Source organism: Eleutherodactylus coqui, chromosome 12 (genome assembly GCF_035609145.1).
Source record: "Eleutherodactylus coqui strain aEleCoq1 chromosome 12, aEleCoq1.hap1, whole genome shotgun sequence".
NCBI lineage: Eukaryota > Metazoa > Chordata > Amphibia > Anura > Eleutherodactylidae > Eleutherodactylus > Eleutherodactylus coqui.
The window spans coordinates 90,438,132-90,451,390 of record NC_089848.1 but is presented as its reverse complement, the minus strand read 5'-3'; the positions used below and the strand labels follow the sequence as shown (position 1 = coordinate 90,451,390).

At 42.3% G+C, this 13,259-nt stretch overlaps 1 protein-coding gene across 1 annotated transcript in view; it reads left to right on the top strand.

Annotated features, from left to right (window-relative positions):
• FAM171A1 (family with sequence similarity 171 member A1) overlaps nucleotides 1-13,259 on the top strand; it is a 108,714-nt gene that overhangs the window by 78,538 nt on the left and 16,917 nt on the right. The window contains exons 4-5 of the mRNA XM_066584951.1: nucleotides 1,189-1,347; nucleotides 2,950-3,126. Coding sequence (XP_066441048.1) covers nucleotides 1,189-1,347; nucleotides 2,950-3,126 — 336 coding nt within the window. The remainder of the gene's footprint in view (nucleotides 1-1,188; nucleotides 1,348-2,949; nucleotides 3,127-13,259) is intronic.

Here is a 13,259-nt window from a genome sequence, read left to right as displayed (position 1 = left end):
TACTAAACATAGAGCTATGCCTGGGGAACGACAAAGCGGACACAGCGCTAGCTAGAGTGCTGCAGCCCCATCGGTCATCATTGGTGGGAGTTTTGGGAGTTGGACCTCCACCTATTTGATATTGATGGCCTATTCTAAATACAGACCATTGGTGTCAAAGGTCCAAGAGACACCTTTAAGGACAATGGAGGCTGCTGGGCAAAGCCGTTTGGTGGGTCCTAATCCCACCTATGAGACCAAGATCTCATGTGACTCCCTATTGCAGACATATATTGGAGCAGTAGCTGTGCATGCTTGTATCTCTCTGTAATGAACAGCCATTAGGGGACCCCTTATTACCTGAAAGCTGGAGATCCCTAAGATAGGTGGTGTATAAACTGAATTATGTGCGACAGGTTTTTTTTGTCATACTACCTACCAGCCTTTCATATGGCGTTGTCAAGCAGCACATCCACATTATTAGTCTTCAGGCTTATACACATAGAGTGATGCATGTGTGAACTAGTCCTAGAAGATCGAGAAAGCATTGTCTAAGGCACAAGCTGTTTCTCACTTTACGTTGGCCTTCAGCTCAAGGCTAAGATGGCAGGAAGATGAGAGCAGCGAATGGCGCTCAGGACGTTTGGCGTTAAACTATACGGTGAGCTTCTTGAAGTTTAGGCCTCGTGTTGATGGGCACGCATGGATTCCGCATGGGGAATCCCGCATGGAATCCGCCCGCTGCTGGCGACCCTGCCTAGCTGTCCGTGTCTTGAAGATCTGTACTGCGGATGTGGGTGGAAGTATCAGCCGGCGCACATGCACAGTAGAGATTTTTTTTTTGATTAAATTCTCCTGATCTTCACACGGAATCCACAGTCCATCCGCAATGTCAATCGTGGACAGGCTACGGGTCGAACAGCTTCCATTGACTTCATTGGAAGCTGTCCATGCGGAAACCGCAGTAAAATGGCGCATGCTACAATTTTTCATCTCCCAGCGCAAACCGCAATTGGTTTCCGCTCGTGTGGATGAAAAATCTTTTTTCCATAGCATGCTATGAAGGGTTATTGCTGCAAAAGCCCGCCTGACTGGTGTAATAGGATCTTCAGACAGACCTGAGGGAATGGTTTTTAAGCTTTGGTTATACTGCAGAAAGCCTATACAAGTTTGCACATGACAACCATTTGATGTTTGTGGTTCATACAGGGTCACGCCTGCAGCCGAGAGTGCACTTTGTAAGAAGCGCCCTGGAACTTCCACTAAACGCTACCTATAAGGATCTCAATGCATTTCTGACTGCTGCCAGCACTTCCTTAGAGGTGGAAAGCTTCCCTTACTTACAAGGGACCGATGGAAACTCATCAGGTAGGACGTCTGCCGTACTCTAAATGAAGTTATAATGTAGTACAGTAGGATTTAGTGTAAAATAGGATGGGATGTGGCATGTACCCTTGCATCTCCCTGCAGGATTTCGAGTCTGAAAAATGCAATACAACAAACTCAAAGTTTGCAAAAAGTTTGATGGTTATGGAACCACATTGCCCCTATACCACCAATTGTGTTAGGCTGTGTACACACAGGGGCGAGTGTAACATAGGTCAGTGGAAAACATGCAAAAATAATTATTTTTAAATCTTAGACTTTTTAGGTTTACGAGAAATTAAGAGCGAATTAACCAATTCTAATGAAGAGGTATATTTTCCTATGCGAGTTCCTGTCCATCTCGGAATCTGACAGAAGTCGTGCGCAAAAATCGTCCATGGGAATACTCCCTTAAAAGAACGAAGAGCAGTACTTACCCGTCCTCTGCCCTGGGGATCCAGCGCTGTCCCCCCACCGTTCTTTCAGTGTTTTTGCAAATGATGTCACATGAAGTCATCTGACCACTGCACCCAATAGGAAGCTGCAGTGTCACAATTTTGAACTCCTGGCGTCGCGACATGTTCTCTTGGCATCTGCGACCACATGTTGTGACTCTGTAGCGGTCATGTGACGTCCTGTGACCTCTCCACAAAGACTGTGAGGATGGCACATCTACAAATCCCCATGGCAGATGATGGGTAAGTACAGCTCTTTTAATTGTCATTTTTAACACTATGGTCTACGGGCAATATTGTCCGGAAACCAGACAACCCCTTTAATCCTTAATTACTTAAAGGCACAGGTCCAATTCCTGGAACTCTGCTGTCCCCATGACAACACTTGCTGTCTGTGCTCTGGTACCTAACTGGTCATAATTGAATTGTGTGAATTTAAATCCTCATCAACGGGCTTGAATAACTCCAGATGTGGCCTTTTTGAAGTTCCTTGACTTGGATGTACGCAATGTAGCGCATGAAGTGTTGTCATAGGGATATTGCTTGAGTAGCTGCTGTATTTTCAAGTAACCAGGCATTCTCTCCCTTTTAAACTAAAGCTATAAAACACTTATTTTGTAAGTAACTTGGTTTTGGGAGGTTGACTAACAGAAATTAAAATGTCTTGTATAGTCTGAAGAAAGTGATATTTTTTTTTTTCAGTCCAAATGGAAGTAGAAAATGTTATTCTGCTTTTACGAGCGCGGAGACGAATATGTGGAAACTGTTACTTGGAAGAGCTAGAAGTAGTACAGAGTTGCCAGTAGGTCCAAGCCAAACTTAAAATAAGGAGGGCATGTTTAGTAGTTTAAGGAATTAAGTGAGTAAGGATGCTGACATTTCCAATTTTGCTGCTGAATGAGACTTGGCAAGACGTGCAAGCGAAATGTCATCTATGGTTCAGGGTAACACGCTCCAGGTGCGCCAAATGTGTCACCGTTTTTCTGCTTAATCTGCACTTTCTGCCTATGACGTGATTCGCTCCTAACTGAATGCCTTGACCGGTGTTACTAGTTAGAAGCGTCGGTAACGTCTTCACGCCGGCTTTAGTACTGTGAATACTGTGTGGCCATGCTTCCTATTAACCATCTCCTATGTGTCTGCTTCACAGGGAACAGCAGCCGGTTTGACCTCACCCCTGTCACTGCTGTCAGTATCCATCTATTTGGCAGTGATAAAACGGACGTATTGGTTCAAGGCCCGATCCATGTGACGGTCCCTCTGCCGACTCATAGCAACCTTAAACACAATGCACATGTGCCCGCATGGAGATTCGACCAGTACCATGGTAAGGCGTATTACTGTATACTTCATATAGGGGTTTTCCTGTGCAAAAGACTTAAAGCGTACCTCTGGGTCTGGAGAAACAAAGATGGCCGCACCAGCTTCTCTGATGCACACTGTGTATTAGTACCCATCATTAGGATACTACGCATGCTTTGATTACCAGTGCTGTCCACATGCGCAACACTGACTAGTCAGATCAGCATGTAGTGTCTTAAGGCCCATTTACACTGGACGAATGTTGGGCAAATGATGCCCGACACTCGTGCCCGTACATACTCGCTCCCGTGCTGTTACACAGAAGCGAGTATCGCTGGCTTGCCAGCAGGGAGCCAGGCGGCTAGAGGAGATTTCGCTCCTCTCTCTCCCCTTGCCCATCCATCTCCATTCACTTAACACAGTGGCTGTTCAGTACTGAATGGCCACTGTGTTAAGTGAATGGAGCCGCCCCAGCCCCCTGCAGGCCGCTCTGTTAGCGAGCCAGCGATACTCCTGTGTAACAGCACGGGAGCGAGTATGTGCGGGGACGAGTGTCGGGCATAGTTTGCCCAACATTCGTCCAGTGTAAATGGGCCTTTAGACTATCAATGCATGCTATGCATGGTGTGTATCAAGTATTTAGAGAAGCAGTTCAGCCATCTTTGTTTTTCCAGGCCCGGAGAGTCGCTCTAAAGAGAATTTTTAAACACAATTTAGATCTACTGTAGACTGAATCTATGTAAAAAGTTGAGTAACTTTTAATAAATACAATATATTTATCTTTTACTGACCCTGAGCTACAGCATGTATTATATTCCTCCAGAGCTGCATTCACAATTTGCATGCATACTTCAACATTGAAATCTCCATGTTTTCCCTGCTGGCTCTACTTTGTAGAGCTTTGTTTTTGATATTTTGTGTTCTGGGAAAGTGTTGTTTTCGTTTGCAACATCAAAGTTACTGAATTTGGTGTAACGCCGCCTGCACACGGCAGGTCCGCATTCCGACAGTGGAATCCCACACATGATCCGGCCCTGACCGTGGCCGATGACCCCCTGCGTACCTGTTCTTTTATTCTTTTTCTGTACTACTGATGGGCCGGCCGACGCACATGAGCAGTACAGTTTTCACCACGCTGTCGCTAGGCGATGACACAGAATCTGCGTAGATCCCAGAATTGACATTCTGGAATGGGCGCGATTCGGACAGCTTTCATTGACTTCAATGGAAGCTGCCTGTGCGGGTCACGCATGAAAATGGAGTATGCTGCGATTCTTGCTGTGCTTGTGAAAACTGCAGTTCTGTTTCTGTAAGTGTGCAGGAAAAATCGATTTCCCATAGCATGCTATGAGCGGCATTTTCTGCGCATCTGCGGTGCGGACGCTCGCCGCGGATTCGGCAGCAAATACCCGTCTGTGGGCAGGAGGCCTAGCGGATATACCAGTCCCGTTGCATTTCACAACGTCCAGTAAGCTGTTATGGATGTGTCTAATGTCAAGCTTGTTGACTGTTTCCATTAATCTAAAGTAGTGTATGTAGAAAGCTGCTTAAGCTGTTAAGATTTCAGATTGCGTTTACAATTAAACCTCTCCAACAAGCCAACCTCTTTGGGAAGAGGACGCCCATGTAAACCAAGTTTCTTTGATTGATTTTGCAGTTCCCTTACTACAAAAATTGGAATATTTTTTTTTCAAAAGACCATTTTTACAGCAATTCTATTTGGTCATTACAAAGAGGTATTATGTATGTGTGTATATGTATATATGTATATATGTATGTGTATGTGTGTATATATATATATATATATATATATATATATATATATATATATATATATATATATATATATATATATATATATATATATATATATATATATATATATATATATATATATATATATATAATATATATATATATATAATATATATAAAATATGGCACTGAAAGGTGGACCATACCTCTGGTCCATGGCTGTTTTATTCTGAAAAATGGCACCACATCTTTAGTCTGTGTGGTATGGCAACTAAGCGGTATTCACTTAAGTGTGGCTGAGCTGCAATACCAGACACAAACTATGGACAGCTGTGGCGCTGTTTGTAGAAAGCTGCTTTTGTTTTTCAATTCTGGGAAACTCCTTTAAAAACAGGACACAACCTGTTGGCAAGAGAGGCGCTGTTTCTGAAAGAAAGCTCACACAGCTCCTTTTTAAATGAGTCATCGTGTTGTTAAAAAAAAAAAAAAATCTGACTTTAGATTAACGAAAACGATCTGTTAATAGCTTCTCTTTACCACGGATTACCGTCCAACAATATATTAATTAATTTTTTTAATAAACCATTAGTAAAACAGAATTAAAACTGATTAAACAATTAATGGATCCGGTAGAAGGTTCGATTAAAAAAAAATGGCAGTTTCTATCAATTTGTTTCAGTTTTTCTTTCTGTTTACTTACGTTGTATGAAAACATTGTGAAACTTGATAACAAAAGGCGATCTGTCATGGCCGTTCTAGATCTAGAATGGTATGTGTGCCTTTGTTGGGCAGTCATGTCTGGTCTTTCACTATGTTGCTCATGATGTATTGTTGGAAACGAAACTTTTCATATGGCGTACTAAAAGAAAAGAAAGCCCCATATAATAGTGTGTGCACAACCATAGAGGTAGATTCATTGACTGATACACAAGGAGAACAATTCAATTTAAAAACAACTAAGCAAAGATTTGTCATATGAACAATCCAATAAACAAATGATCAGCCACTTTAATCCAATGTTTAGTCAGTTGAAAAAAAAATATGCAAACAAAAAAAGCAAAGTCAGCAATTTCAACAAAAAAAAAATTAAACCTGAAGGTGCACATAAGCTAGGGCTGCGCCAGTTACAGTAAAGGCCAATTTACATGGAAAGATTGATCAAAAGATAACTTGAACGGCCGTTTTGAGCGATCATTTAGCATAAACTACTAAGTAGCTACTTAGTAGCTTATTAGCGTGGAAATGAAGCCTTTCACTAAATGCAGATAACAGCTGGAGGTCTGTTATCTGCATTCAGCTTCATTGTTCTCGAGCAGGACTGCAGCTGAAAGAATACTATCAGCGTTATCCGCTGAGAACTAAGCATGCAGTCTGATAAGACACATCGCTGACTTCAAGCTGGCTTGAAGTCAGCGATGAACAAATAGTGCATGAACAGTGCATGATGGCCGCACATTTAGACACAGCGATTATCGCTTAGATTGATTGATTACTTTTGAGTGATAATTGTTGTCTAAATGGACCTTAACAAACGCACACTTCAGCACTCTTACATATTACATATCTTCATAAAATTGCAAACTATTGTTTATACGAACTGCATAAAAAATGCAAGGGTCTTCGCAGACATCTTGATCAAAATATTTGGGTCCATACGCCACATCCTCTTGGGTTAAAAATCTGCCACACGAATAGAAGTGTTGACTTTGGTGGTTGTTGCGTGTGCATCTCTAGAGGGTTTTTTTAGACCAAAATGGTCACTGTAAGGCTTGGAACCCATCCAATACGGTATGCCTGGACGTGGCGGATCGGCTCACATATTTTGATCACGTAAAAAAAATGCAAGGTCCTTAGCACAAATTTTGGTGGTTATAAACAATAGATGTCAATTTTATGCAGATATTAAATATGTATGAGTGCTGAAGTGTGTGTTAGTTACAAAAATACAGTCCTCTTGGAAGTGGAGTTGTGACACAGACCCATTCATAGCCTCATATACGTCTGATTTAAGGTGCCCAATGGCCATTTATCAGGCTGCTCACTTCCATAGTAGATTAATTACAAATCTATTAGTTGGGCATACCAGACTAAAAGATCTGGATGGACAACTGTTTTTGGGCCGTTTCCTCCAATATCAAACAAGCAGCGTTGTTCCAGATCCTAGAAGTATGATATATCCTCTATAAAAGCCCTCGGTCTCAGCTCTTATACATATAGAACCTGATTTTTGCCTCATTAAAATAGTCAATTAGATTCTAGATTATTTCTTAGTGTTTCCCTATACAGAGCAAAACTGTAGGTTTGGAGCAATGGTCTGTCTGTACTTGGCATTGGGCCATATAATGCCTATGTAGACCACCCAATACTCGTTCATGCTGATTACTTGTGTGCCTCCTGACGGTGGCTATAGACCTCTTTCCTCACTACTTCATTTTTTAAGGTAGTTAAATGGGCACCAGGAACATCTGATACCTTTTTTTCGTTGCAAGAAAAACAATGAGACTAAATGGCTTAAAGTCCAACTCTCTTGTATCTGGTGCTTCTGTGAAACGGGGGACAAATGGGTTGTCCTTTTATAGATACGGCACTTTTGATCCCATCAAAATTAGTTGGATCCATCAGCAATGATCTCAATCTTCAAGAAGTGTTACCATATTTACTCCTATCCTATAAGGATTGGTCCACAGATGTAGGTTCCCGTCAGATGGCACAGTCTTGGTTGGTGACAGGTGGCATTCAACTTGGTGATGTTTGTTACTGCTACAGCTCGTTGTTTTTTGGTTTTTTTGTCAGAAAGGCAAATTACGTTGTACAATGAGTGTCGGATGTGCCGTATGACTTTACACTGTTTAATGAAATGCATAAAGTGTAGGAAACTTTGTTTGGCCAGTCCAAAACCAACAAGTAGGCTGTATCACTGGTGCCTATGTTGCCAGTAGGCTATAGGTGGCAGATGTCAGTGAGTAGACCCAGGGTAAAAGGTAGAAGTGAATATGGGCAATGCCGCTGGGTACTTGAGAACCCGATGAGCGGCACATTTTTTAAGCGCAAGTCAAATTAACAGTCAGTCTACCCCTGTGAAGTTATGTTTGCAGGATTGTATTCCTATCCTACCGAGGTGACCCTTGGATAATACTACTGCTGGACTTAGGCCACTACCTGCTGTTAAGGAGTTCTGACAAAGTGTCCCCATCTGGACGCAAACGAATATGCTGTTTAGTGCTGCTGCCTCACTAATGAGATATGGAAAAGTCTTTTTGCTGACTACATAAGGAGACAATGACCTGGTCACCGCTAGCCCATGTAATATCCTTTCCTTGTGCCAATTTGGATAGACCTTCTAAGTGTCCATTGTGTAGTCGAGAGAGTATATTGATGCTAAGGTAGAAACAAAGTGCGGGTTAACATTACAGTATACCGTGAATGGCTACTTTATTAGAGACGCCCATTGAGTAGCGCTTTGGACCTCCTTTGGTATTCTGCAATTCATTGTGGGTAGATTTAATGTTGAGCAAACTGAACCGGTAGAACCCTCTTTCGGGTCGAACTTTGCTAAGGGTACATTCACATGGGGCAGAAACGCTGCGGAATGTCCACTGTGGAGAATTCCGCAGCAAATTCCACAGCATTACTGCATGAGAACTTGCATCAAAATCTGCATCGTAGATTAAACTGATGCATGGAATACTTCTTCACTTGATTTTGTTCTGCACTCTGGGGTCACAGATGTATATAGGGAAACTCCTATGTTGTAAGGGCAGATATTGCTAATACCATAAGTGGCCATTCAGTGTATGTCATGCGCTATATTGAGCCCATATACAGTAGTTTGTGTATAGTTCTTGATATCATTAAGCCATGGTTGATAGAATCTGATGTGTAATACTTGTTTTGCATAGTCTGTTTGAGGTTACTCGTTCCCAGGAGTCCTAAGCTGACGGCAAACGGATGTATCTGCCCATAGTATACATATTTGTAGTAGAACGTGGCACTCCGACTTTTCACTTGTCGTTTTGTTACCAGATATTCTTCAGTAATTGGACTGTGAACACAGTTGGCCACAATATCTGCATCTGAAAAGGGCTCGATCTAGCACATTAACCCCTCGGGCACAGCTGAGCGGTACCAGTTACTGGAAATGGGACACGCCTTCAGTAAACTCCCATTAACTGGAATGGACATTCAGTAATGGATTTTCAGAAACAGAAAACTTTTTTTGATGTGCGGCGGAGACATTTATGAGCCCTGTAGTGCGGGGAAGCTAGGGAGGCCATTTGGATAGAATTGATTACATATTTGTACGGACATTTTTACGGTTGCACCATAGAAAACGTAACTTTTTTTTTTTGCTAATTTTAATGTTTCATTGGGTTCTGGAGACCAATTTTAAGATAGCATTTTTAAAACCTTTTTGTCATGGGACATGATTGATGGTTGAGGAGAGAAGACAACATGTTCTAGTAGGTGAATCCCAGTAAAAAAAAAAGATGAAGACACCATCCTATCAGAAATCAGACCGCTTCTTAAAGGGGTTGTCTGGTTACTGGAAATCATCGCTGCTCCAACTGTCTTAAAATAACAAAAAGAGCAGTACTTACCCATCCTCTGCCGTGGGCATCCAGTTCTGTTGCTCCGCCATCCTCCCGGTGATTGATGTCGTCACCTGACCGCTGCAGCGTCACTCCCCGTTCTCCGGCCATCAGCGCTGACCTCCTGAGTGCCATGATGCCAGGCGTTGAGAACAATGATGCTGCAGCCTCCGATTGACTGCAGAGGTCAGGTGACTCTCATTGACATCCTCTTCCACAACAATTACTGAGAAAGTAGGGCAACAGCTATGGATTGCCGTTGCAGAGAACCGGCGAGTACTAACTACTATTATTGGTAGACAGTTGGAGTTTATATTGGCAAGATTGTCTGGTAAATGGACATTCCCTTTAAAACATATGTCTTGCAAATACATCAAGACAGGAGTTGCTGCTGTTTCTCTCTTCTTCCCACTTTGCTCTATCTCTAACCGGATTGGGTTTTTTTTAACCTTTTGTTTTGGAGCACTCTCCATGTATTGTGGAGACTCTGTTCTGTTTGGGATATTGTTTCCAGGATATCACTTTATCCTAGCACCTTCTAGTGAGGAATCAGTGCAACATTTGTAACGCTCATTTCTCCATAGGTGTTTCAATCAGCCTGGTTAGTTTTTATTTTTATGAGCATACTCCTTATTTTTCTGGGAGTTTTTCTATTATTGGGGAAAGTGGTATTTTGGTACATTTGTTCTGTTATGGGCAATTTATCATCTTTTTATTTGCCCATACGGATAGGTACCACCTATTTTACCATATAACAGCATAGCTCACAGCATAGGGCATCTGCTTAGGTTAATCCAATCATACATGAGATAGATATTTTTACTATCAAGGACAACTATTCTTTTTCCGTGTCTTATGACACTATCAAGCATTAAGGTTCCTGATGAGTCTGTATGAGACAAACGCGTTGAACCAGTCTGAACCAATCTTGAAACAATTTGTCAAAATATTTTTTTTTTTTTTTTTGCTAGGAGAACCCAGTCTGACTGTCCACTGGTGTTCTGAACTTGTCTTTTATTGGTCTTTGAAACCACATGTTGCATGAGAACCCATCATATCTTTGAATGGGGTTCTCCTGCTGTTTCATTAGAATCTATTGTATTTCTGGATTGATAACCTGTGGCTTATAGTCTATCAGCCACTTGTGTTTATCTCTCGGAGGTACTCAGCGGAAGCATTGATTGGTGTCCTTGTATTCAGAACTAATTTTCATCTAGTTCTGTGGATAGAAGCCAATCATAGACTTCTGCTGGTTTCTCGTTCTGGGATTATTTCTTGCCCGCTACTATTACTTAAACAGGGCATTCCTCTGGATAGAACCGCACTTGTCTCTTACCGGGACGTCATTTTCAGAGCTCTGGGGCTTCTACTGGGTCACTTGCTCATTTTTGCTCCTGGTCTAACTTATGGGACATAGGGCGAACCCAGGGGCTCGCCACCACTAGAAGCTGACTGTAAACCACCCACTTGGTGGAATTTTTTTCCGCTTCCATCTTTTCTATAAGGGTAGACCTCGATATGGTCCTCTAATTAGATTTGAATTGATTTTGGAGCGGTTGATATAGTGAGTCGGTAGTGTCTTATCCATCAGTACACTCCCGTACTACCTTGGAGGGATCAGCTTCGTAGATTTTTTCTCGGTTCTTTTCCAGGGTTCTATCTCCTGCTCTGTTTCTGTTTTGTTTTGTTTTGTCTGTTTTTTGTGAGGCCCAAACATTTTATATATATTTGTCAATAAAAGTTATATTTTAAGGGATACACCCAGTGAATATTTGTTATAATTGTGGTTACTTTATTGACTTCCACTGTAGTGGACCCGGGCCATCCATGTCATTTTTGCTGCTTGCATTTCAAACTACATCTCTCCAAAAGGGAAAAAAATGGATTTCCAAGATTAGAAAAAACATGGCTGCTGGTGTCCGGTATTACAGCTCAGCCTTAGGGAAATAATTGCAGCCCAGCTGCAGTATTAGAGACAACCTAAGGACAGGTGTGGCTCTGTTTTTGGAAGAAAGCAGCTATGTTTTTCTAATCTTTGGCAATTGCATTAAGAGTTCTGGTACCAACTGTCCCAGCTGAATGCGCTGGTTGGGATCTCCACAAACAGCCGAGTGGGCTTTTTTATACTGTTTGCACAACTCCCATTAACTTCTATGAGAGTTACAGAAAGAGTGTAGCCCAGTGAGCCACGGATTTTCCTAAGCTCCTGTTATGTAAACATTGTACAAGTAGCTCGTTGTGGTACGTTGTTTAACTTCCGTTCACTTCTATGGGAGTTATGGAAATGGTTTAGCTCAGCCATACTCTCCTGTAGATGGTGGTCATCCTGTGTCAGCCAAACATGGCCATGACATGAACACCCCTTTTTTAAAGTTTTGGCTACCCCAGAAAATCCTATGCCCCCAGTTGATAGCGGTCCTTTGCCAGGACCCCCAGTAATTACCACAGTTTCTCTGCACAGTGGTGCACACTACAGGGAGGGAAGCCAGGAGTGCCGCTGTGCTGGTTAAATGTCAGACTTTGTGTCCTTCATTTTCAGGATCAGTAGGGATCAGACCTCCACTAATGATGATCTGGCATATCCCAGAATATAAAATGGCAATACCCCTTTCATAGGGAAATTTGGACCTTTGCTGTCTGAAAGCTTTTGACTGGTAATATAAACTGTGTATGGTAAGGTTTAGTGTTTGTGGGTAGTGCCAACCCCCCAGGCCCTCTATGATGACCAGTAAACGCTGAGCAGACTTTCTTACCAAAACTCGAAATATAGACCGGCGCTGGTGAGCTGCTTACAGGAAAATGATCTGCAAGCTTTATGGGCACTCGGAGTTATTTCATTTTTTTACAAGAACATCTTGCAGTTGAATGCAAATAAGGAAGATGGAACTAATACCTCTGTAGCGCCACCTATTGGATGGCAGCATTCAATGTGCACACCTAGCGTCTCTGATGAGGCCAGCTTCACAATTCGATGCGCTTTTCCAGCGGAATTCCCGTGGTTTTTCGGTGTAGCCAAACTGCTGCAATTCCACTGGAAATCCACCCCGTGTGAACCCAGCCTACTACTTCCCATTTCTTTCTCAGTCTCTTCTCTGTCTCCCTGTCAGTGCTGATCGGCCCTGTTCAGCTCAAGGTCATAAGATCCCTCCTTCTGGCGGCTCAGGCAACCGTTCTCCAGGCCTTCCCTTTAGTCTGTCGCTCACTGCTTCGCTCTTTGGTCTCCTCAGTCTGTGCGCGTCTCTCTCTACATACTATGTAGCAAAAACTTTTGGTATACCGGAGCATCCTCCAATTACAGCCAGTCTATTGAGCGTGCTCAGTTACTTTCTGCCAAATTTTGGTGCACGCCCCAATTTTTCGGGCACTATTTTGGGCGCATCTTTTCTCTCTAGGTATTTGCACACATTAGTCATTAAATAGAAGTATACACACAGGATGGGGCGCTGCAATGATAACTCCACAGGATACTTCGAATTTCTGTTTTCCTTCCCCTGTAAGCTTGACAATCTGTATAGAAGTGCCATTTATGAAGGAGGCGGAATTGGATGATTGTTTTAACAACTCAATTCAATAATGAGTTTGTTCTGATTATGCAATTGTTGCAGACTGCACCATTCTAAAAATCCAATATTACGAGATTAAAAGAAAAAAATGGCTGCTTTTGTCAGAAACGGAGCCACTTCTCTCCATGAACTCCAGTACTGCAAAAAACAACGACTGTTATCTACAAGATGTTTCTATAAAAAAAAAAAGCAGCCATGTTTTTCTAATCATTTTTCCCCCCAAAACCTTAATTTCCACCTCCTAATTGGATT